Source organism: Ips typographus, linkage group LG12 (genome assembly GCF_016097725.1).
Source record: "Ips typographus isolate SLU linkage group LG12, UJ_Ityp_2.0, whole genome shotgun sequence".
Lineage (NCBI taxonomy): Eukaryota > Metazoa > Arthropoda > Insecta > Coleoptera > Curculionidae > Ips > Ips typographus.
In genome coordinates this window covers 107249-132710 of record NC_138433.1, presented here as the reverse complement: position 1 = coordinate 132710, position 25462 = coordinate 107249, and the positions used below count along the sequence as shown (strand labels likewise).

The 25462-nt window shown below is 37.2% G+C and overlaps 2 protein-coding genes and 3 long non-coding RNA genes across 10 annotated transcripts in view; 3 read left to right on the top strand and 2 right to left on the bottom strand.

The window, feature by feature from the left end:
- The window catches only part of LOC145736270 (neural cell adhesion molecule 1-like), a 57672-nt gene extending 43852 nt beyond the window's left edge, over nucleotides 1-13820 (top strand). For 2 of the 5 annotated variants that reach the window (XM_081990598.1, XM_081990599.1), the window contains exons 5-11: nucleotides 501-608; nucleotides 5720-5845; nucleotides 5908-6048; nucleotides 10279-10466; nucleotides 11967-12060; nucleotides 12117-12308; nucleotides 12365-13820. In XM_081990598.1, coding sequence (XP_081846724.1) covers nucleotides 501-608; nucleotides 5720-5845; nucleotides 5908-6048; nucleotides 10279-10466; nucleotides 11967-12060; nucleotides 12117-12308; nucleotides 12365-12573 — 1058 coding nt within the window. In that variant the 3' untranslated portion in view covers nucleotides 12574-13820. The remainder of the gene's footprint in view (nucleotides 1-500; nucleotides 609-5719; nucleotides 5846-5907; nucleotides 6049-10278; nucleotides 10467-11966; nucleotides 12061-12116; nucleotides 12309-12364) is intronic. The other 3 variants (XM_081990601.1, XM_081990600.1, XM_081990602.1) reach the window with 3 other exon arrangements.
- Nucleotides 13821-13887: 67 nt separating this feature from the next.
- Nucleotides 13888-25362, bottom strand: Tbc1d15-17 (TBC1 domain family member 15/17). Of its 2 annotated transcripts, none has more exons than XM_081991233.1 (11): nucleotides 25222-25362; nucleotides 25005-25148; nucleotides 23025-23217; nucleotides 22655-22974; nucleotides 21696-21949; nucleotides 19120-19334; nucleotides 18849-19050; nucleotides 18605-18792; nucleotides 14876-15002; nucleotides 14667-14814; nucleotides 13888-14420 (listed from the first exon to the last, which is right to left on the bottom strand). In XM_081991233.1, the coding sequence occupies exons 2-11, from the start codon at nucleotides 25138-25140 to the stop codon at nucleotides 14284-14286; spliced, it is 1920 nt and encodes a 639-aa protein (XP_081847359.1). In that variant the 5' UTR covers nucleotides 25141-25148; nucleotides 25222-25362; the 3' UTR covers nucleotides 13888-14283. The 2 variants fall into 2 exon arrangements, with proteins under 2 accessions (XP_081847359.1, XP_081847358.1); XM_081991232.1 differs by having other exon boundaries at nucleotides 25005-25158; nucleotides 25222-25361.
- LOC145736816 (uncharacterized) lies at nucleotides 19268-22039 on the top strand. Its single transcript, XR_014180116.1, has 2 exons — nucleotides 19268-19401; nucleotides 21649-22039. It is a non-coding gene; the product is annotated as an uncharacterized LOC145736816 (long non-coding RNA).
- On the top strand, nucleotides 23545-24038 carry LOC145736815 (uncharacterized). Its single transcript, XR_014180115.1, has 3 exons — nucleotides 23545-23683; nucleotides 23769-23857; nucleotides 23904-24038. It is a non-coding gene; the product is annotated as an uncharacterized LOC145736815 (long non-coding RNA).
- LOC145736817 (uncharacterized) lies at nucleotides 23550-24977 on the bottom strand. Its single transcript, XR_014180117.1, has 2 exons — nucleotides 24290-24977; nucleotides 23550-24244 (listed from the first exon to the last, which is right to left on the bottom strand). It is a non-coding gene; the product is annotated as an uncharacterized LOC145736817 (long non-coding RNA).
- Nucleotides 25363-25462: the final 100 nt, after the last annotated feature.

Here is a 25462-nt window from a genome sequence, read left to right as displayed (position 1 = left end):
CAAGAGTTGCTCTCTTAATGTGGGATGCTTTAAAATAAAACTCACATACCTGTGCATGTAACAAGTACCTTATAAGTTTACTGTACTAGAAAGCCTACTATTGAGTATAGTGCTGGAGTAAAATCAAAGCGTTGAGTTAGGTTAGGTTAGGTTAGTCTCCAGTTTTTTGTAAAGTAAAAAAGTGGCAGGGTTGGGCTTTTGCCTGAATTGCTGAAAAACTTATATGCAAACTAAAAATACAAACTGTCAGCATTATTCCCACCATATTGGAATTTTTGACAGGCACCTTCTAGTATAGTAGGCGTAGGCGCTTCATGGCCTCCCATTCAAAATGGAGAACTGGATTTATAATGTTTTCTATGACCTGTCTGCATCCTGCTCTAACAAATGTCATTGAAGTAGCACGAGCATACTCTAGTTCTGTCACTGAACACTAAAACATTCCCTGGAAGGGTTACATTCAATTTTGACAACCGACTAGCAAACACCTTTCTTTCTAGAAGATTCTGACGGGAAAATCGCTACAATTGAAACTCCACACAAGACACCCCCTAAAAATAGACACACAACCCTTAGCACTATATACGCCACTTTCACTACGACCCAAGGTAAATTGCTAGAAACCAGGGAAACTAAATACACTTGACCCTCAATGTGGAGGTTTTGATTAGTTGAGTGTACACGCACGTGTTCAATGTGACTCCTTAAAGGTGTCAAGTGCATTTAGTGGCTTGGTTTTGTAGTGCATTTGATACTTTTTTCGAGTAGACGTTGAACGCTTGTGAGTAGAGTAGTGTAGTCACCCTGTATAAAAGTACATTTGTTTCTAGTCCTTTTAACTGAATTTCCTGTTCAATATCCTTTTAAGGGGACTAGCAAAAGATGAAGTTTGCTTGTTTAGGAACAGGAAATATAAAACAAAGTTTGGGGTAACCAAAAAGTTATCATATTTTTGCCTGTGCAAGCAAATAAGTAATATTAATTATTATAGCCAGGGAGTAACATCCTGTTGGGCCATTCCTACAGGGTCGTAAATCGCAGTTTCTGCTAACTTTAGGGTCAGATTTTAAATCGACGATATATCACTAATAGATCGGGCTTTAATTACTTTGCATAGTGAGTCAGCTATCTATTTTATCGACCGTACGTTGCTCTAATGTGAATCTTGTATGATTTAACGAGGTTCTGTTAATAATTCGGGGATGGCCCTAATTTGCTGATAGATGGCTTTAGACCGGTCAATCATCCAGCCTTCATTAGTCAGAGCTAATGAGTCGACCAATAGCAGCGAACGAATTAAATAACTTGTTTCTCTAGGACTTGAATGAATCAGTTTGGAAGGGGTTGGATGGTTAACCCTGTACAAGGACGGTAAACAGTGCTTAATGGTAAATTTACCATGAACCGGTAAGGTAAAGTGAAATTCAATGTGACAGGAAAATTTACCAGTAAATTTATGGGTCTAATTGAAATTTGCTTGAATTGAATCATTTTCCTGTCCTGACTGTCATTTAATTTGAAAAGTCACTAATCTGAATCACTCTACTTTTCATGTACCCCCTGTATAGTGGCGGACTGTGAAACTCCAGGAGTTTAGCAGGTTTTTACGAAAATTTCAGCTTTCCTTCAAATTTTTCGAGTTAATTTAGGAAAAACTGGTTTGGTGCAACAAATTTTCAAGAAATTCTGCTTGAAAATTTGAACAGCCTGTAACTCGGTTATTTTTTGGGAGTTTAGGGAAGTTGAATGGCTCAAATTAGCCGTCTCGAGCTTCTCTTTCCAGTGGTGTTGAGCAGAAAATTCTATCTCAAAAAATGTGTACAGGCTGACCGAAAACGTTCAATCACCATACTTTTCATGCACGCCCTGTATACTGGAAGCTAAAACGGTCCTGCAACCTTACCGTGCTAAGTTAAGGAGTTGATTAGGAACGTTTTTGGTCTCCTGCAATTTTTTTTCATTTTTTTTTTGTCACCTTTTCTAGTAATTCAGGAAAAACTGGTTTGTTAAGTTAGTAAAATTGGGATCTAAATTTTGAACGCGGTTTAAAGGACTAAATTGCCTGTAAAACCCACTTGGAGTGACCGAATCATATTTTTAAGCACATTTTTGGAATCCTCATTAAATTTCCTATTCAATAACATAAAAAAGTACTACAAAATTTGGTACAGTCAGGGAGAAAAGCGGTGTCAAAGTTTGAACTCCCAAAAACACAGTTTGAAAAGACAGTCACGGACAAAATCGCTTGTAAAACCCACTTGGAGTTAGAAAATGACTGTTTTAAGTACCTACATTTTTGGAATCTTTATTAAATTTCCTATTCAATAACATAAAAAAAACTACAAAATTTGGTACAGTCAGGGAGAAAAGCGGTGTCAAAGTTTGAACAGCCAAAAACACAGTTTGAAAGGACAGTCACGGACAAAATCGCTTGTAAAACCCACTTAGAGTGGGAAAATGACTGTTTTACGTACATTTTTAGAATCCTCGTTAAATTTCCTATCTAATGACATAAAAAGAACTACAAAATTTGGTACAGTCAGGTAGAAAAGCGGTGTCAAAGTATGAACTGCCAAAAACACAGTTTGAAAGGACAGTCCGGGACAAAATCGCTTATAAAACCCATTTAGAGTGAGAAAATTACTGTTTTAAGTACATTTTTGGAATCCTTATTAAATTTCCTATTAAATAACATAAAAAAAACTACAAAATTTGGTACAGTCAGGGAGAAAAGCGGTGTCAAAGTTTGACCTGCCAGAAACACAGTTTGAAAGGACAGTCACGGACAAAATCGCTTGTAAAACCCACTTAGAGTGAGAAAATGACTGTTTTAAGTACATTTTTGAAATCCTTATTAAATTTCCTATTCAATAACATAAAAAAAACTACAATATTTCGTACAGTCAGGGAGAAAAGCGGTGTCAAAGTTTGAACTGCTAAAAACACAGTTTGAAAAGACAGTCACGGACAAAATCGTCTGTAAAACCCACTTAGAGTGAGAAAATGACTGTTTTAAGAACATTTTTGGAATCCTCATTAAATTTCCTATCTAATAACATAAAAGAACACTACAAAATTTGGTACAGTCAAGTAGAAAAGCGGAGTCAAAGTTTGAACTGCTAAAAACACAGTTTGAAAAGACAGTCAGAGACAAAATCGTCTGTAAAACCCACTTAGAGTGGGAAAATGACTGTTTTAAGTACATTTTTGGAATCCTCATTAAATTTCCTATCCAATAACAAAAAAAAATTAACAAAATTTGGTACAGTCAGGGAGAAAAGCGGTGTCAAAGTTAGAACTGCCAAAAACACAGTTTGAAAGGACAGTCACGGACAAAATCGCTTGTAAAACCCACTTGGAGTTAAAAAATGACTGTTTTAAGTACATTTTTGGAATCCTCATTAAATTTCCTATTCAATAACATAAAAAAAACTACAAAATTTGGTACAGTCAGGTAGAAAAGCGTTGTCAAAGTTCGAACTGCCAAAAACACAGTTTGAAATGACAGTCAGAGACAAAATCGTCTGTAAAATTTATTTGGAGTAAGACAATGACTGTTTTAAGAACATTTTTGGAATCCTCATTAAATTTCCTATTCAATAACATAAAAAAACTACAAAATTTGGTACAGTCAGGGGGAAAAGCGGTGTCAAAGTTTGAACTGCCAAAAACAGAGTTTGAAAAGACAGTCACGGACAAAATCGCTTGTAAAACCCACTTGGAGTGAGAAAATGACTGTTTTAAGTACATTTTTGGAATCCTCATTAAATTTCCTATTCAATAACATAAAAAAAATACAAAATTTGGTACAGTCAGCTAGAAAAGCGGTGTCAAAGTTTGATCTGCCAAAAACACAGTTTGAAAGGACAGTCACGGACAAAATCGCTTGTAAAACCCACTTGGAGTTAAAAAATGACTGTTTTAAGTACATTTTTGGAATCCTCATTAAATTTCCTATCCAAAAATATAAAAAAACTACAAAATTTGGTACAGTCAGGGAGAAAAGTGGAGTCAAAGTTTGAACTGCTAAAAACACAGTTTGAAAGGACAGTCAGGGACAAAATCGCTTGTAAAACCCACTTGGAGTAAGAAAATGACTGTTTTAAGAACATTTTTGGAATCCTCATTAAATTTCCTATCGGATAACATAAAACAACACTACAAAATTTAATACAGTCAGGGGAAAAATGGGTGTCAAATTAGGAACTGCCAAAAACACAGTTTGAAAGGACAGTCAGGGACAAAATCGTCTGTAAAACCCACTTACAGTGGGAAAATGACTGTTTTAAGTACATTTTTGGAATCTTCATTAAATTTCCTATTCAACAACATAAAAAAATTAACAAAATTTGGTACAGTCAGGGAGAAAAGCGGTGTCAAAGTTAGAACTGCCAAAAACACAGTTTGAAAGGACAGTCACGGACAAAATCGCTTGTAAAACCCACTTAGAGTGGGAAAATGACTGTTTTAAGTGCATTTTTGGAATCCTTATTAAATTTCCTATTCAATAACATAAAAAAAATACAAAATTTGGTACAGTCAGGTAGAAAAGCGGTGTCAAAGTTTGATCTGCCAAAAACACAGTTTGAAAGGACAGTCAGGGACAAAATCGTCTGTGAAACCCACTTGGAGTTAGAAAATGACTGTTTTAAGAACATTTTTGGAATCCTCATTAAATTTCCTATCTGATAACATAAAACAACACTACAAAATTTAATACAGTCAGGGAAAAAATGGGTGTCAAATTAGGAACTGCCAAAAACACAGTTTGAAAGGACAGTCAGGGACAAAATCGTCTGTAAAACCCACTTACAGTGGGAAAATGACTGTTTTAAGTACATTTTTGGAATCTTCATTAAATTTCCTATTCAACAACATAAAAAAATTAACAAAATTTGGTACAGTCAGGGAGAAAAGCGGTGTCAAAGTTAGAACTGCCAAAAACACAGTTTGAAAGGACAGTCACGGACAAAATCGCTTGTAAAACCCCCTTGGAGTTAAAAAATGACTGTTTTAAGTACATTTTTGGAATCCTCATTAAATTTCCTATTCAATAACATAAAAAAAACTACAAAATTTGGTACAGTCAGGGGAAAAATGGGTGTCAAAGTTTGAACAGCCAAAAACACAGTTTGAAAGGACAGTCACGGACAAAATCGCTTGTAAAACCCACTTGGAGTTAAAAAATGACTGTTTTAAGTACATTTTTGGAATCCTCATTAAATTTCCTATTCAATAACATAAAAAAAACTACAAAATTTGATACAGTCAGTTAGAAAAGCGGTGTCAAAATTTCGAGCAATCCTTTACCGTTTACCGTCCTTGAACCCTGTATATGTCTATATAAATCGTCATTGAAATGACTTTTAGCCATATTAGAGCTGGGCAAAATTATAATTATCCCTTTCTACCCCACATTCAATATACCTATATTGTCATGTACAGAGTAGTTTAATTTTTCATTTCAACATCGGCGACACTTTTCCGGGTATTTAGCGTCCAATTAACGGCAAATCGACCGTCCAAACGAACTTAACAACGCGGATAATGATGAATTCATTAAAAATGGCGAAAAGTTTCGAAAGCTTTACGACCCTCGAGTTAAATCAGATTTTTCGATAAAAGAGAGGGACTGTAAATCAAAAAAAAAAAGTTTTAAATGGCAAGTCGAAATGATGCGACGTTTAGCGTTTTTTTGCACAATTTTCGCATTTTCCAGATCCGATCGCGATCGTAAACACCCCAACCCTGGTGAAGGGCAAAGAGGGCAGGGACGTGGTGATGAATTGCGAGGCGAGGAACGGCGACCCGCAGATCCTGGTCGACGGAAATAAACCCACAAATAGTACACATTTTTGGTGGTTTAATTGAAATTTTAGCTTTTTTTTGGTGGTTTTTTGTTTTTAGATTCCAAGTATAAGGTGCTGGGAGATGGGCTTTTGATATTAAACGCGACCGCCGAAGACAGCCAGCACCAGTACATCTGCCAGGCCATGAATTTGGAAACGGGAACATTCAAAACTGTCGAGATTTCCCTTATTATTAACCGTAAGTATCGATTTAATTGACAGTTTTCCATTATTACCTGTCTAGTCACGGTTGACAAGTAAAGTGACATTTGTCAAGTGAAAGTTTGCCTTCATACCATTTGTTTTCCATTATTACCTGTCTTGTCATGGTTGACAAGTAAAATGTGACGCTTGTCAAGTGAAGGTTTGTCTTCATACCATTTTCTGTGCGCGTTTAGCAGTATTTTAGGTTATTGTACACTGTTTTGATTAATTTTCGGTCGATTATCGGCAAGAATCACGTGAAAATTGTATAACAAACGTTTAACAATAAACACATACGACTTTCTATAGAGTGTATTCGTTTCATGGCGCTGGTTACCCTCGAGTAACTCGCTCCGCGAGAAAGCAACGTCCTGGAGTGGTTTTAGTGGTCATTTTTTAATTTGTCAGTCAATTGATTGATTAAAGGCGGGTCCCACTCCCCCAATTCCGGCCAATTTTTGTTTTATCCTGCCTTTTAATAGCAAAAGGAAAAATTGCACTTTTTTTGAAAATATCATATTTTTTGACATACGTCGTTTTGGCACTAAATTACTCCCTTACCCGACAAGTTACGTCAAAATGTCATAGAAAACAAAAGATAGAGCAGATTTCAAGCTTCCCAAAAATATCCCCCCATGAGTGGATTGATTACACCGTTTGGCCGCTAGAGGGCGTCAAAGTTGCTTCACCTTAAAATCACATATTTTGGGACACACCTTACTTTGATCCTAATTTACTCCCTTACTTGAGAAGATACGTCAAAATGTCATAGAAAACAAATGATAGAGCAGATTTCAAGCTTTCTAAAAATATCTCCCCATGAGTGGATTGGTCATACCGTTTGGCCGCTAGAGGGCGTCAAAGTTGCTTCACCATAAAATCACTACTTTTTAGACACCCGCTGCTTTCACCCTAATTTAATCCCTTACTCGACAAGTTACGTCAAAATGTCATAGAAAACAAAAGATAGAGCAGATTTCAAGCTTTCCAAAAATATCCCCACATGGGTTGATTGATTACACCGTTTGGCCGCTAGAGAGCGTCAAAGTTGCTTCACCTTAAAATCACATATTTTGGGACACACCTTGCTTTGATCCTAAACTACTCCCTTACTTGACAAGTTACGTCAAAATGTTATAGAAAACAAAAGATAGAGCAGATTTCAGGCTTTCTAAAAATATCCCCCCATGAGTGGATTGGTCATACCGTTTGGCCGCTAGAGGGCGTCAAAGTTGCTTCACCATAAAATCACTAATTTTTAGACACCCGCAGCTTTCACCCTAATTTACTCTCTTTCTTGACAAGTTACGTCAAAATTTCATAGAAAACAAAAGATAGAGCAGATTTCAAGCTTTCCAAAAATATCCCCATATGAGTTGATTGATAACACCGTTTGGCCGCTAGAGGGCGTCAAAGTTGCTTCACCTTAAAATCACATATTTTGGGACGCATCTTGCTTTGATCCTAAACTACTCCTTTACTTGACAAGTTACGTCAAAATGTCATAGAAAACAAAAGATAGAGCAGATTTCAGGCTTTCCAAGAATATCCCCACATGAGTTGATTGATTACACCGTTTGACCGCTAGAGGGCGTCAAAGTTGCTTCACCATAAAATCACATATTTTGGGACACACCTTGCTTTGATCCTAATTTACTCCCTTACTTGACAAGTTACGTCAAAATGTCATAGAAAACAAAAGATAGAACAGATTTCAAGCTTCCCAAAAATATCCCCCCATGAGTTGATTGATTACACCGTTTGGCCGCTAGAGGGCGTCAAAGTTGCTTCACCATAAAATCACATATTTTGGGACACACCTTGCTTTGATCCTAAACTACTCCCTTACTTGACAAGTTACGTCAAAATGTCATAGAAAACAAAAGATAGAGCAGATTTCAAGCTTTCCAAAAATATCCTCGCATGAGTTGATTGGTCATACCGTTTGGCCGCTAGAGGGCGTCAAAGTTGCTTCACCATAAAATCACTAATTTTTAGACACCCGCTACTTTCACCCTAATTTACTCTCTTTCTTGACAAGTTACGTCAAAATTTCATAGAAAACAAAAGATAGAGCAGATTTCAAGCTTTCCAAAAATATCCCCCCATGAGTTGATTGATTACACCGTTTGGCCGCTAGAGGGCGTCAAAGTTGCTTCACCATAAAATCACTAATTTTTAGACACCCGCTACTTTCACCCTAATTTACTCTCTTTCTTGACAAGTTACGTCAAAATTTCATAGAAAACAAAAGATAGAGCAGATTTCAAGCTTTCCAAAAATATCCCCCCATGAGTTGATTGATTACACCGTTTGGCCGCTAGAGGGCGTCAAAGTTGCTTCACCATAAAATCACTAATTTTTAGACACCCGCTACTTTCACCCTAATTTACTCTCTTTCTTGACAAGTTACGTCAAAATTTCATAGAAAACAAAAGATAGAGCAGATTTCAAGCTTTCTAAAAATATCCCCCCATGAGTTGATTGATTACACCGTTTGGCCGCTAGAGGGCGTCAAAGTTGCTTCACCTTAAAATCACATATTTTGGGACACACCTTGCTTTGATCCTAAACTACCCCCTTACTTGACAAGTTACGTCACAATGTCATAGAAAACAAAAGATAGAGCAGATTTCAAGCTTTCTAAAAATATCCTTGCATGAGTTGATTGGTCATACCATTTGGCCGCTAGAGGGCGTCAAAGTTGCTTCACTATAAAATCACTACTTTTTAGACACCCGCTGCTTTCACCCTAATTTACTCCCTTACTCGACAAGTTACGTCAAAATGTCATAGAAAACAAAAGATAGAGCAGATTTCAAGCTTTCTAAAAATATCCCCCCATGAGTTGATTGATTACACCGTTTGGCCGCTAGAGGGCGTCAAAGTTGCTTCACCTTAAAATCACATATTTTGGGACACACCTTACTTTGATCCTAAACTACCCCCTTACTTGACAAGTTACGTCAAAATGTCATAGAAAACAAAAGATAGAGCAGATTTCAGGCTTTCCAAAAATATCCCCCCATGAGTTGATTGATTACACCGTTTGGCCGCTAGAGGGAGTCAAAGTTGCTTCACCTTAAAATCACATATTTTGGGACACACCTTGCTTTGATCCTAAACTACTCCCTTACTTGACAAGTTACGTCAAAATGTCATAGAAAACAAAAGATAGAGCAGATTTCAAGCTTTCTAAAAATATCCCCCCATGAGTTGATTGATTACACCGTTTGGCCGCTAGAGGGAGTCAAAGTTGCTTCACCTTAAAATCACATATTTTGGGACACACCTTGCTTTGATCCTAAACTACTCCCTTACTTGACAAGTTACGTCAAAATGTCATAGAAAACAAAAGATAGAGCAGATTTCAAGCTTTCTAAAAATATCCCCCCATGAGTTGATTGATTACACCGTTTGGCCGCTAGAGGGCGTCAAAGTTGCTTCACTACAAAATCACTACTTTTTAGACACCCGCTGCTTTCACCCTAATTTACTCCCTTACTCGACAAGTTACGTCAAAATGTCATAGAAAACAAAAGATAGAGCAGATTTCAAGCTTTCTAAAAATATCCCCGCATGAGTTGATTGGTCATACCGTTTGACCGCTAGAGGGCGTCAAAGTTGCTTCACCTTAAAATCACATATTTTGGGACACACCTTACTTTGATCCTAAACTACTCCCTTACTCGACAAGTTACGTCAAAATGTCATAGAAAACAAAAGATAGAGCAGATTTCAGGCTTTCCAAAAATATCCCCACATGAGTTGATTGATTACACCGTTTGGCCGCTAGAGGGCGTCAAATTTCGTTTACCATAATATCACATATTGCAAATATTTTTTAGTCAGATTTGAGATATTCCCTCAAAACTAAGTGGTAGTACTTCTTTACCCATTCAGGGGAAAAAGTTTAAAACGAATGAAAATTACCACTTATCCGAGGCTTTTAATGGAAAAGTTTTTAATTAGATCACGTATCAGGTGGAACCTGGGGGAAAACAACTTTATTCCAGTTTTTCAGACAAATTTAGTGTTCTATTACGTTAATTGAGCTTATCAACGACAGTTTTGTTAAGGGATTTCAATTGGATTACACTTTCCAACACCGTACACAAAGCGGGCATGAAATAAGCCCCAAAAGGCGATATTTTAGTCGCAAAATATGGTATTTTTGCGACTTTACGGCCCTGTACACTCCGTTCACTTACCAACGCGATTACAGATCCGCCCAGACCGAGAAACGTCTACGAAAAACACAACATCGTCTACGGCTATCTGGGTGGTACGGTGAATTTGAGCTGCGAAGTCGAAGCGGAGCCCCAACCCAACTTTAAGTGGTTCCGCAAGGACAAACACAAAAACATCGGCCAAAAGGTCCATCCGACCGATCCCAGAGTCTCCGTTATCAGCGTAAGTTGATAGAATGTGACGGAAGAAGCTTACAATGGCGGGTTCCTGTCACATTCTATATACAGGTGTGGTAAATCCAAAAGTAAGTAATTGCATGCGCGGAAGAAAGACAGAAAACGAAAAAAATATCAAGTAGGCCATATTTTTAGCGCGCTGTTGCCAAACGCGAGGCAAGTACAGTTTGACGTTTTCAAGCGATTCAAGCACTTTTAAGTGACATTTCTCAAGTTAGGTGCCATTTTTTGGGTTTAACTGTTTTTAGTAAGGTTTTACAAACAGTTTCTTTTTAAATGCTGCCTAATATGATATCTCTGATTGCTGTGACAGTGTTTTTTAGGGAGTTTAATTATTCTAGAGGCTTCTGGCAATTTTAAAAAAATATCGGCAGATTTAAGACACTTGTGGAACGTTCTAGTCGTTTTTGGAAGGTTTTTACTAATATTTGCAGGTTTCTGATATTTTAAAATACGTCAAATCCTAGGCCTACTTGATGTAAAATGTTTGTATCGATATTAAATTGTTTTTGCTTGAAATTTTGGTGCACTTTTCCAGAAAATCGACCATAACTCGCTTCTTTGAAACGCCCGGTATAAAACCACCGTATAACAACTCTAAATGCTTGAATCGTACCAAAGTAGGCGGTGCATTGTGTTGCAAATTTGACGTCACGATGACATCATTGAACAAGATAATATTATAACCACCTGTCAAATTACGTCATCGTGACGAAAAAATTTGCCTGGCACTCTTGATGGAGCGTCAGAATGATATAATGCACAGCCTACTTTACCATTCATATTCGCGAAACGCCATATTAAACATTTTTTGTCGTTTATATTATTTCAAATACCATAAACTTTAAACCATAATCGAATGTAACTTTAAAAAAATAAAGCTAATAAATGGGGCTATCACGTGACGTTGAGCGGGCGCGGCTAAGTTGCCCCGTTTAGCCGGTAGAGGGAGTCAAAGTTGATTCTCGTTTTTTTTTTTGAAGTTTTTGCTCAATATCTCAGGAACGTTTCAACCCGAATCGTTTGTTACTCAAATTTGCGACACCCTGTATACTAACGGACTGTCCAGAAATAAAACAGACACAAATATGTATAAGATTCGTATTCTGCAATTTTTTGTTAGAAATGTTCAAATTCAATCAATTACCCTGTATACAGGTGTGGTAAATCCAAAAGCGACCATAGGAAAACCGTGTAACGGACAGAGAAACGTAGATGCATGCGCGGGAGAAAGACAGAAAACGAAAAAAATATCAAGTAGGCCATATTTTCAGCGCGCTGTTGCCAAACGCCGTAAGTAAGTTTGTCGAGGGTATTGAATACTTACGGCGTTTGGCAACGGCGCGCTAAAAAAATGGCCTACTTGATATTTGTTTCGTTTTCTGTCTTCCTCCCGCGCATGCAATTACCTACGTTTCTCTGTCCGTTACACGGTTTTCCTATGGTCGCTTTTGGATTTACCACACCGTAAGTGTAATTTCTATAGGTTTTCCTGGAGAGTCCCAAAGATTTCGGGGAATACAAGTGCGAAGCCTCCAACTCTGAAGGGACTCTCGTCACATCCTTTACCTTAGAAATGGGTAAATAATTGGGGTTTCCCTGATAAAAAGAGAGAGGGAGACAGTTAGTTTTGTAGGGTCTCGTCCAGAACCGCCCGAGTTTGTTGAAATTGTGGAAGCCAATTCAACGTCAATGTCAATTTACATTGAACCACCCAACGCGACCGAGACGGTACTAACGCCACTGGAACCGACCGGATTTCTGGTGGAGTACCGTCCTCTGGACGAACCCTTCTGGAGTGCGCAAACTTTCCTCCAAATTGCCGAAGGTCCCTAACAACAATCAACGCTAAAACTCAAACAGTAAATGTGGTGTGTTTTACAGACAAAACGTACATTCTGAGCAACCTGACAAAGAACACCACCTACCAAGTAAGAGTTGCCACCTTGAATCTTGCAGGTTCTAGCGCGTTCACGAACGAAACCGATTACACCACAACCTCGTCCGCTGTTATGTTTAATGTTTCGAGTATTTTAAGTGTTTTCGTACTTTTTAGTGTTAATAATAAATTACTGTTTAAAACGCTCATTTGATGCTCTTCCAGTTAAAAAAAAATAACAGACTCTAAAAAGTACTAAAAGTACCAGAAATAATAAAATTTAATAAAAGACTGCTTTACTGCTTAATTGATCTACTAAGACTATACACGTACATGTAAGGTTATAATTAACTACTTTTGTGGGTGGAGTTGTGTCCTCGTGGTAGCCAATAACGCTTTGGAGGACGTCGGTCTCGCTCAGACTGGGTTCAAGCTCTGCAAAGCTCTCTACAGGCTGTACATTCTGATTTTCGACTCTGTGAGGTGTTTGAGCACAACAAGAACATCCGGTGGGTCACATCGTAGAGGACTCCTTTAAGCAGATCGCGAAGACGACGACCACAGACTTTGGCACCATTGTGGAGGTCTCTAACCCAACTGGTTGGTAGAAGAAGGCTATGAGGATGGTTAGTGGGATGGTTTCAGCAGGCACCTGGCCATCAGGTGCTGTTGTAGCTGAAATTCTTGGATTCTGTCGCTCATTCCTCCTCCCTTCTTGAATTTAATCAAATTTCGCTTAAAAGTTTGTACAAATCGTTCAGATTGAGGATGGGGGACGCAAAATTTCTTAAAAATGGAACTGGGTGCTGTTATCTGTGACCAGTAGTTCCGGAGGACCGAAACGAGCAATGATTTGTAGAAGGACATTAATGAGAGCGATGGACGTGCTTCATCCGTTGAATTACTGGCTGTCCATCATGAAGTGGCTTCTGGAGACGCTCTGGCACGACAATCTTTGAGAATCGTTAGATCGGAGAATGGCTTCAGGTGTTCGTCATCATTCCATTTGACGTTTAGTCCATTTGACAACACTTACTGACATAACAACTGAACTAACATGAGACATTCACAACAGATGGCGCAACCAGTTCGGGGAAAAGCCAGTTTTGCTTATATAACTTTTCTTTTTTCAGAAACCTTGCTATTTAGGAGGATCAGTAAACTGGTTTGCTTTTAAGTACGCGCATGTTGCCGCTTCTGTTTTACTTTACGTTTTATAAAATGTTTTAGGTTTAGGATCAAATTTACTGACAGTTTGCAAGCAACATCAAACTATTATTATTATTGTACGTTTAAGTTTGTTATGTAAATGTTTACGGAGATTATATACATTTAAATATCGTTATGTGCCAAATTCAAAAAAATGTTGAGCTTTTAATGTAAATAAAAGAAAAACGTTGAATGTATGTTATAGCACTTAAGGGGCATGTGCATTTATGTAAATAAACTTATTTTAAATTGGTTGTGTTGTTTAATTTTCTTCCTACAAATTAAAAAAATAATATAAAAAAAAAATAAAACGAGTATAAATGTTTTATATTTTATTCTATAAAGTGTAGCAAAACACACTAATAAAATTTCACAATACTTTTGGATTGATTGGTAATTAAGAACACTCTAACGCAGAGTGTTACGTTAAAATGAAATATGCCAAATTGGCAACTAGACTGTAACAACGCGATTTAAACTTAATTAACATAATTTTTCAAAAAAAAACCAGAGATTTTGTTAATAATTGATAAAATATGACACTTATACGGTTCTGGATACGAAATGGCGATTCTTAAAGAGCGCCCCTGTCAACAACGGCCGCAGCTGTTTTTGACGTCACGACGACGCAATTTGCCAAAAACTATTATTTGACCAACTGTCAAGTTACGTCATTGTGACGTCAAAGAACGCGGCCTTTAATAATAACAAATCATTACAAGTAGTTCCCGGTAATGGACCGGTCGAACGACATTTCGTCTGGACTGATTCGGACGTTTTCCTCGGAACATCTCGGCTGAGTTCCCGTACTGCTTACGTCAGGTGAGTCGAACGGGCTGAATTCATGGCTAACTACGGAAAACTTACGTCTACTGTTCCGGGTCTATCGCGGGAGGCTAGGCAGTGACGTAATAGCTGTCGGTCTTTGTCTATTTGGTTGCGAACTGAGCGAGACAAGATTCTGACGTCATTAATGTACGTTCTTTAACTGATCGTTAAAATAAGCCATTTAAAATTACGGTAAACAGTAAATCTGACGTCACCGTTTATTGCGTCACTGCCACTTGGGCTGGGTGGTGGGTGTATTTTTGTACTTACCCGCATTTTGACCGCCCAAAATCGGCAAGCCCAGGACAAACCGAATATTATCGGTCAAATGTTCGGCCTCTTTGATTTGATGGAAAATTCCTTCGGCCTTGTTGAGCATCGCGGACATGTCGAGGTGACCGTTCAATTCGTTGATGTGCTGCAAAAAAGCTCATAATTCATCTCCAAAAAACCAACAGAAACTGTTTTTTTGGCGCTACTTTGAGAATTTCCGTAAATCCGTAATTCCTGTCGATCAGCGCGGTACGTTCGTGTTCCAGAATGGCGACGGCGACCAGCAAATGAAAGTTTTGGCAAGGATAGCCGGTCCATAACACTTCCCAGAATCTGTCCAAACCAAAAACGCGTTACTCCAACGAGTTTTAAATGCAGGGTTGCCAAATAGACTCGATTTCTCCCATTCGAAATAAAAAAATCCCCCAAAAAATTTTGTTTTTCTATTTCAATACATTTTCCTTAAAAAAAAAATATTTTTTTTCCTGTTACGTCACCTCACTTGTCAATGTGTCATTTCTAAGGAAACTAGTCATTTTCTCACTCCAAGTGGGTTTTACAAGCAATTTTGTCCCTGACTATCCTTTCAAACTGTGTTTTTGGCAGTTCAAACTTTGACACCGCTTTTCTGCCTGACTGTACCAAATTTTTAGTATTTTTTTATGTTATTGTATAGGAAATTTAATGAGGATTCCAAAAATGTGCTTAAAACAGTCATTTTCCCACTCCAAGTGTGTTTTACAAGTGATTTTGTCCGTGACTGTCCTTTCAAACGGTGTTTTTGGCAGTTCAAACTTTGTCACTGCTTTTCTACCTGACTGTACCAAATTTTTAGTATTTTTTTATGTTACCTGATAGGAAATTTAATGAGGATTCCAAAAATGTCCTTAAAACAGTTATTTTCTTACCACAAGGGGGTTTTACAAGTGATTTTGTCCGTGACTGTCCTTTCAAACTGTGTTTTTGGCAGTTCAAACTTTGACACTGCTTTTCTGCCTGACTGTACCAAATTTTTAGTATTTTTTTATGTTATTGAATAGGAAATTTAATGAGGATTCCAAAAATGTACTTAAAACAGTCATTTTCTCACTCCAAGTGGGTTTTACAAGTGATTTTGTCCGTGACTGTCCTTTCAAACTGTGTTTTTGGCAGTTCAAACTTTGACACTGCTTTTCTACCTGACTGTACCAAATTTTTAGTATTTTTTTATGTTATTGAATAGGAAATTTAATGAGGATTCCAAAAATGTCCTTAAAACAGTTATTTTCTTACCACAAGGGGGTTTTACAGACGATTTTGTCCCTGACTGTCCTTTCAAACGGTGTTTTTGGCAGTTCAAACTTTGTCACTGCTTTTCTACCTGACTGTACCAAATTTTTAGTATTTTTTTATGTTACCTGATAGGAAATTTAATGAGGATTCCAAAAATGTCCTTAAAACAGTTATTTTCCCACTCCAAGTGGGTTTTACAAGTGATTTTGTCCGTGACTGTCCTTTCAAACTGTGTTTTTGGCAGTTCAAACTTTGACACTGCTTTTCTACCTGACTGTACCAAATTTTTAGTATTTTTTTATGTTATTGAATAGGAAATTTAATGAGGATTCCAAAAATGTACTTAAAACAGACATTTTCTTACTCCAAGTGGGTTTTACAAGTGATTTTGTCCGTGACTGTCCTTTCAAACTGTGTTTTTGGCAGTTCAAACTTTGACACTGCTTTTCTACCTGACTGTACCAAATTTTTAGTATTTTTTTATGTTATTGAATAGGAAATTTAATGAGGATTCCAAAAATGTACTTAAAACAGTCATTTTCCCACTCCAAGTGGGTTTTACAAGTGATTTTGTCCCTGACTGTCCTTTCAAACTGTGTTTTTGGCAGTTCAAACTTTGACACCGCTTTTTTTCCTGACTGTACCAAATTTTTAGTATTTTTTTATGTTATTGAATAGGAAATTTAATGAGGATTCCAAAAATGTACTTAAAACAGTCATTTTCCCACTCCAAGTGGGTTTTACAAGTGATTTTGTCCGTGACTGTCCTTTCAAACGGTGTTTTTGGCAGTTCAAACTTTGACACTGTTTTTTTCCCTGACTGTATCAAATTTTGTAGGGTTTTTTGTGTTAATGAATAGGAAATTTAATGAGGATTCCAAAAATGTGCTTAAAACAATCATTTTCTCACCCTAAGTGAGTTTTATAAGCGATTTTGTCCGTGACTGTCCTTTCAAACTGTGTTTTTGGCAGTTTAAACTTTGACACCGCTTTTCTCCCTGACTGTATCAAATTTTTAGTATTTTTTTATGTTATCGAATAGGAAATTTAATGAGGATTCCAAAAATGTGCTTAAAACAGTCATTTTCCCACTCCAAGTGGGTTTTACAAGTGATTTTGTCCGTGACTGTCCTTTCAAACTGTGTTTTTGGCAGTTCAAACTTTGACACTGCTTTTCTGCCTGACTGTACCAAATTTTTAGTATTTTTTTATGTTATTGAATAGGAAATTTAATGAGGATTCCAAAAATGTACTTAAAACAGTCATTTTCCCATTCCAAGTGGGTTTTACAAGTGATTTTGTCCCTGACTGTCCTTTCAAACTGTGTTTTTGGCAGTTCAAACTTTGACACTGCTTTTCTGCCTGACTGTACCAAATTTTTAGTATTTTTTTATGTTATTGAATAGGAAATTTAATGAGGATTCCAAAAATGTGCTTAAAACAGTCATTTTCCCACTCCAAGTGGGTTTTACAAGGGATTTTGTCCCTGACTGTCCTTTCAAACTATGTTTTTGGCAGTTCAAACTTTGACACCGCTTTTCTCCCTGACTGTACCAAATTTTTAGTATTTTTTTATGTTATTGAATAGGAAATTTAATGAGGATTCCAAAAATGTGCTTAAAACAGTTATTTTCTCACTCCAAGTGGGTTTTACAGACGGTTTTGTCCCTGACTGTGATTCAAACTGTGTTTTCGGCAGTTCAAATTTTGACACTGCTTTTCTCCCTGACTGTATCATATTTTGTAGTGTTTTTTATGTTATTGAATAGGAAATTTAATGAGGATTCCAAAAATGTACTTAAAACAGTCATTTTCTCACTCCAAGTGGGTTTTACAGGCGATTTTGTCACTGACTATCCGTTCAAACTGTGTTTTTGGCAGTTCAAACTTTGACACCGCTTTTCTCCCTGACTGTATCAAATTTTGTAGGGCTTTTTGTGTTAATGAATAGGAAATTTAATGAGGATTCCAAAAATGTGCTTAAAACAGTAATTTTCTCACCCTAAGTGAGTTTTACAAGTGATTTTGTCCCTGACTATCCGTTCAAACTGTGTTTTTGGCAGTTCAAACTTTGACACCGCTTTTCTCCCTGACTGTATCAAATTTTGTAGGGCTTTTTGTGTTAATGAATAGGAAATTTAATGAGGATTCCAAAAATGTGCTTAAAACAGTAATTTTCTCACCCTAAGTGAGTTTTACAAGCGATTTTGTCCGTGACTGTTCTTTCAAACTGTGTTTTTGGCAGTTCAAACTTTGACACCGCTTTTCTCCCTGACTGTACCAAATTTTTAGTATTTTTTTATGTTATTGAATAGGAAATTTAATGAGGATTCCAAAAATGTACTTAAAATAGTCATTTTCTTACTCCAAATGGGTTTTACAGACGATTTTGTCCCTGACTGTCCTTTCAAACTGTGTTTTTGGCAGTTCAAACTTTGACACCGCTTTTCTCCCTGACTGTACCAAATTTTTAGTATTTTTTTGTGTTATCGAATAGGAAATTTAATGAGGATTCCAAAAATGTGCTTAAAACAGTCATTTTCCCACTCCAAGTGGGTTTTACAAGCGATTTTGTCCCTGACTAAAATCCCCAAAGAAAAAAACAATTTTTGTGGGAAATTCCGCTAATCTGGCAACCCTTAAACGATTTTAACGCTACCAACCTCAAAACTTCGTCGAGGTTTAGTTCGCGCTTGAACCACACCAAAAGCCATCGGAAACAGAAAAACATGTTGGCACACTCGTGACTCTCCAAATAACTGGCCAGACCCGGATCGACGAAGCTCAACAGCGCAAACAAGTTGCCCAGTTGTTCCTTCATGCCGGCTTGGTCGATGTCAAAATTGGAAATCTACCAAAAGTGGAAAAGTAAAAATGTTTGCCAGCTCCGCGACACAAAATCGCTACCAATTTGTTCATAAATCCAACGAAACACCAGAAACTTTCCGATTCATTTCGCAGCAACATTAAGATCGGCGACAAAAGATCGCTCATTCCCTGCACGTAACCCAAATCGAAATTGTACATGACGTACGTCATTAAAATGTCGTTGAGCGTGTGCAAATTGATGTTGTTGTCGCCCGCGAAGAATTCCAAATTACGGTCCGTCCTGAAACCACCCCCCCAAGTCCGGTACAGTTTGCAGGGGCAAGTGAGAGAGAGAAACTATGAAACTAACCTATTAACGTCTTTCTCTATCAGGCTTTTTCGCTGAGCAAACTCGGAAAAGTTGTTCTCTTGCACCTTGGTGAACGTCTTCCACTGTAACTTCATGACGTAGTACTCGTCGTTTTTGATTTGAACTAGTTTTTGCCGGTCCGCGCTACTGCTAGTCCACGGATAGAAGTCCAGCAGGAATTTCCATACTTCCTTTCGGATTGAGGGGCTTACGCCCTGAAAAAGTGGGTTTGTTGCAAAGGACGGTAAACTGTAAAGGCTCGTCGTGATGGGAAAATTACTGGTAAAGTAAATATTTTACGCTACCAGGCAAATTTGACGGGTAAATTACAAACAATGTGTTTCTGGCAGGTCAAATTTTGACACCGCTTTTCTCGCTGACTGTACCAAATTTGTAGTATTTTATTATGTTACTGAATAGGAAATTTAATGAGGATTCCAAAAATGTATTTAAAACAGTCATTTTCTCACTCCAAGTGGGTTTTACAGACGATTTTGTCCGTGACTGTTATTCAAACTGTGTTTCTGACAGTTCAAACTTTGACACCGCTTTTCTCCCTGACTGTACTAAATTTTGTAGTGTTTTTTATGTTATTGAATAGGAAATTTAATGAGGATTCCAAAAATGTACTTAAAACTGTCATTTTCTCACTCTAAGTGGGTTTTACAAGCGATTTTGTCCTTGACTATCCTTTCAAACTGTGTTTTTGGCAGTTCAAACTTTGACACTGCTTTTCTCCCTGACTGTACTAAATTTTGTAGTATTTCTTATGTTACTGAATAGGAAATTTAATGAGGATTCCAAAAATGTACTTAAAACAGTAATTTTCTTACTCCAAGTGGGTTTTACAAGCGATTTTGTCCGTGACTGTTATTCAAACTGTGTTTCTGGCAGTTCAAACTTTGACACCCACTTTTCTCCTTGACTGTACCAAATTATGTAGTGTTTTTTGTGTTATTGAATAGGAAATTTAATGAGGATTCCAAAAATGTACTTAAAAACAGTCATTTTCTCACTCTAAGTGGGTTTTACAAGCGATTTTGTCCCTGACTATCCCTTCAAACTGTGTTTTTGGCAGTTCAAACTTTGATACTGCTTTTCTCCCTGACTGTACCAAGTTTGTAGTATTTTTTTATGTTATCAGATAGGAAATTTAATGAGAATTCCAAAAATGTGCTTAAAACAGTAATTTTCTCACTCTAAGTGGGTTTTACAGACGATTTTGTCCGTGACTATCCTTTCAAACTGTGTTTTTCGCAGTTCAAACTTTGACACCCATTTTTCCCCTAACTGTACTAAATTTTGTAGTGTTTTTTATGTTATTGAATAGAAAATTTAATGAGGATTCCAAAAATGTATTAAAAACAGTCATTTTCTCACCCTAAGTGGGTTTTACAAGTGATTTTGTCCGTGACTGTTCTTTCAAACTGTGTTTTTCGCAGTTCAAACTTTGACACCCATTTTTCCCCTAACTGTACTAAATTTTGTAGTGTTTTTTATGTTATTGAATAGAAAATTTAATGAGGATTCCAAAAATGTATTAAAAACAGTCATTTTCTCACCCTAAGTGGGTTTTACAAGTGATTTTGTCCGTGACTGTTCTTTCAAACTGTGTTTTTGGCAGGTCAAACTTTGACACTGCTTTTTTCCCTGACTATACCAAATTTTTAGTATTTTTTTATGTTATTGAATAGGAAATTTAATGAGGATTCCAAAAATATGCTTAAAAATATGATTCGGTCACTCCAAGTGGGTTTTACAGGCAATTTAGTCCTTTAAACCGTGTTCAAAATTTAGATCACAATTTTACTAACTTAACAAACCAGTTTTTCCTAAATAACTCGAAAAATTTGAAAGAAAACAGAAATTTTCGTAAAAAACTGCTAAACTCCTGGTGGTTTCACAGTCCGCCACTATACAGGGGGTGCATGAAAAGTATAGTGATTCAGATTTGTGACTTTTCAAATTAAATGACAGTCAGGACAGGAAAATGACATTTTTCAAGCAAATTTCAATTAGAACCATAAATTTACTGGTAAATTGTCCTGTCACATTGAATTTTACTTTACCTTTACCGGTAAATAATGGTAAATTTACGCCCATCACTACAATACGCCAAATATGATTGGTTTGATTGACCGACTTGATGGTGACGTAATAATTGCAGTCACGTGACCATATTTAAAGTCAAAATGCTGCTCTGAAGATCACAAGATCATTTTTTAGGACTAAAAGGAATTTCCGTGGGCCCTCTTGACTGTTTTCAATGTCAAATTGGCCCTCTCAAGGTCACGGTGTCATTTTTAAAGTTAAAAAGGGTCAGAAAAAAATCACGTGATTGTTTTCAATTCCAAGGTCAAAAATGTTGTTCTGAAAGTGACATGATGAGTAAAAGGTAATTCTGTAGGCCCTCTTGACTGTTTTCGGTGTCAAAATGTCATTTTTAAACTTAAAAGGGGACCGAAAAAGACCACGTGATTGTTTTCAATTCACAGGACAGTAAGAACAAAAATGTTGTTTAAATTTTAGCTTAAGTCACTGCCACTTCCTCTGGGACCAGACAAACGTACACTCACCCCACGAAATATCAAATTCTTGATGGAATCGACATCTTCGAGCCGTCCCACATCGTTAAACTGTCCCCGCCACTGTTCCTCGCTCAACGGTCTGCACCGCGGAAAGTCTTGCCGTTTCGGCAGCTGGGGCAGTTGCTGCACCAATTCGTAGTCGCCGCCCGAGTGCGTTATGGCATCGTCCAATTCGGAAAGGGACCGATTCAGGTCCTCTTGGCGCATCACCTCGCAATTGTCCGGCTCGACGCTACGATAAACTAACCACACCAATTTTGTTGTCACAAATCTTATATACAGAATAGATTTCCCTTATATACAGACTGTGTCAATAAATCTAAAATGGGAAGTCCATTATGTCAATTTATAATTCCTTTTGAAACTAAATGTCTTCAAATCGTTAAAGATTAATGGACCAAACAGAGGGAATGTGACGTCACGATGTCGTAATTTGACAGTTGGTTAGATTAAGATAATGTCAAATTACGTCAACATGACGTCACCCTCTGTTTGTTCCATGAAGGTTGCATTTTTTAGACCACCAGACCTGCCAAGGCAACTATAGTCGGATTTTTACCTTTTGAGAATGACGTCATCTTTTTACATCTTTGTTTCTTGCGCATATCAAACAGGTGAAATAAACAATTTTAGCAAAAAAGGCACGTTGTTAATTTTGTGTCAAATTAAAAAAAACGTTGACATTTACTGTCACTTTGATTTAAACGAATATCAAAGGTATAAAAATGCTGCGCTACAATAAGAAGGCCCAAATGCTAATTCTAAATATGCAGCTTTTTTTCGAGTACGAAAAGAAACAGTTTCCAGATGTCAACTGAAACTCTCAGGATCGCTCATTTTTCAAAGCATTTGTAGGTTAAAATTTGTGATCTAATTCCAGACATACGTTTTTTCACCTGCTTGACGTCATTCTCAAAAGGTAAAAATTTGACTATACCAGACCTTACCGTAATTGGTGATCTTGGCGAAAGCCTCCATGCTGCCTTCGTACGGGTGGTCTTTGATGTTTTTAAACACCGTCCACAACGAGGAGTCGCTCTTGATATCCAACGCGGCAAACGTGGTGTTTATGTCCTGGTATTCGGGACTGTTGGCGTTGTACACGATAAACAGGTGTTTGTCGCGTTTGGCCGGTCTTAGATTTAACATCGATTTCAAGATGTTCACCAGCCATTCGCAATTACCGTGCTGAAACAGGAAGGTGGCCAACGTTTCCGCCGATCCGTCAAAGAATGTTAACTGTCTGTTTTGGTTGGCCACTCTAAAACTGCTCGAAAACACGTCAAGTTTTCACTGAAATTGTTTAGTAAAAATTACCTTTTAATATCGTCAAAGTTGAATTTTAAATTCTTTAAACGGCTGTGGTAATCGGGCGGCAAGTTTCCACTTAATGTGCGCACCCGCTTTTGCACCGTATTTACCACAGCCCATTCCTGGTCCTGAATGTCTGAGTCCACCGTTACATCGTTGGGTTTCCATTCTAAAAATCGCTTTTTTGTCGTGCTCGTATCTGTAAAAATACTCTTTTTTCTTCAAGTGTAATAACCTCAAAAAAGTAACTCGTAGTTTAAAAAGGCCTAAATGAGGTGATCGGACTGATCCGAGTTTACTGTCTTTTTCTGTGACACACACAATATCGTTTGTTTTCCTTTGTTAGCACGAGGGAAGGTGTCACTGAGATGGCGCCACTTGCCTTAAACGTCAACCTGGTCAGCGGTATTGCCAAATTGCGCTATCTATTGCTGAGAGCTAGATTTCTGTCTCACTCACGTACATTGTAAAAGTATAAACAAATTACATACTTTTTCGACTTGGCAATATGGAGGAGTAACTTAACCTGAATTTTTGCAAAAGTTGTTTTTCCAGTTTTGTTTCCGTATTAGTTTTAAATTTAGTTATTAAACATAATTTTTCTTCACAATATGTGTATTAGCCGGAAATGAGGAGGAAAATTACATGCCCTCCAATTTGGAAAAGTGAGTAAATTACAAAAATACTTGCACTCTAAATCGCAACATAGGCATTTTACAAATTCCTTATAAATACATAAAATGTCTACAGGTGATTAATAATTGCCTGACGACTAATAACAAAGTCACTAATTCCAAAATTTGATGAGCTCCCAGATCAAAATGCACTGGATGAAACAGGTAACTTATTCGATAGAAATTAAGTAATTTCAGGGTCTGGTTTCAGGGTTTCTAAGGGAACTTAACCAATATTGGATCAGTATTTATTTTCCCCATGCAATTAATAGGATACAACATGTTTTCTTATAATCAAGGTTACTTATTTGTCCGTAATATACTGTTATTCAAATGCATATTAAAACGGGTGTTCAATAATTGTTATGGTCTTAGTAGGCTGTGGTATGGTTTGAAATCAAAAATCAAACCGGCGCGGCGGATTGACAGCTGTCATATAATAATTGTTTGTAAGGCGACATCCATAGGCGACCTGACCCTAACAATTATTGAACACCCGTTACATTGGTATTATTTTGTCACCCTTCCACACGAAATGCGGATATTGCACTGCTGGTATAAACCATTTTTAAGTCTAATCGCTGTTTATAGTTAAACATTTGCAATGGAACATAGGAATCCTAGGTAATCTAAATTATTTAGCTAGTTATATCGAACCACAGCGCCATCTCACTAACACCTTCCCTCATGCGAGACAAAGACGTGAAAAAAGAGAGAGATAGCACGTTTGGAATATCCCGGCAAATTTTCATCATTGACTTGCGCGTTTCTGGTCAGATTGTCTATTAAACTTACTTTGACCAAAATAAGGGTGGATGAATCACTTTCGCGCAGGAAAAACTCATATTTAACAACCCTAGCAACGTTGCCAAACAGAACTGCTTTTCCGTTCAAATCATCAGTAATGTCACTCTAATAATTGTTTATTAATTTCTTAAAATGGAAGTTTTCCATTTTTTTTCTTTTTTTGAGATCTTAATAATTATTGCTACATATATGAGTAGCATTGTCAATAGTAAATTCTAAAAATGCGCTTAAAACACTAATTTTCTTCCTCCAAATTATTCTCTAAAATCACGTGACGTCTGTCACTATTGGTGTAAACTGACCAATTTCAAAGCATTTTTCCCAAAAAACACCTTCATCCACCCATTTTTTGGTTAGAACCAAATTAAATAAACAATCTGACACCAATTTCATAAAAAAAAAAACAAAATACGGTGGCACCTATAACGCACCAGACCCCTTTTATGAATCAACATTCATACATCAGTTTTAACCACACTCTATCTACAGGGAGTAAATCACTTACCATTTTCAATATTCTCCCAAATATACAAAGTCCCTATAGTATTGATGAAGACATTATACGGAGCCGGCGGGGCCTCTTTCAACAAAACCCCATCCTGGCTGAACACGTCCCTGTAATCGTCGAATTCGTCTTCCATTGCTAATCCTAAAAAACACTGTACAGTTTTGAGCAAATTAAACGCTGGGTACTGAGAATTGTAGGGCCTGGTGACACTCACTTCAAACAGTGTTGGATCGGGGACATAAAGCGGCCACACAAACTAGAAAAACTCTCCTTTTTTTCAGGTTTTTAATAACAAAAAAAAAGTGTAAACACAAACGTAAATAAATAAATTAACCTGTCATCTGTGGTAAATCGCAAACGTCACCGTCAGTGTCATTAAACTAGCCGCGTCCTGCTCTACTAAACGCCATTAAAAAGAGTAGGGCATACTACGGGGTGCGTTCGGTTATTAGGAC

Bases quoted from the DNA above. Each gene is read 5' to 3' on its own strand.
- Tbc1d15-17 (XM_081991233.1), bottom strand. From the start codon at position 25,140: ATGGAAGACGAATTCGACGATTACAGGGACGTGTTCAGCCAGGATGGG. The intron at 23,218-25,004 runs GTAAGTGATTTA...GTATTTTTACAG, and splicing joins TTGGGAGAATATTGAAAATG to ATACGAGCACGACAAAAAAG. The intron at 22,975-23,024 runs GTAATTTTTACT...GTTTTCGAGCAG, and splicing joins AACTTTGACGATATTAAAAG to TTTTAGAGTGGCCAACCAAA.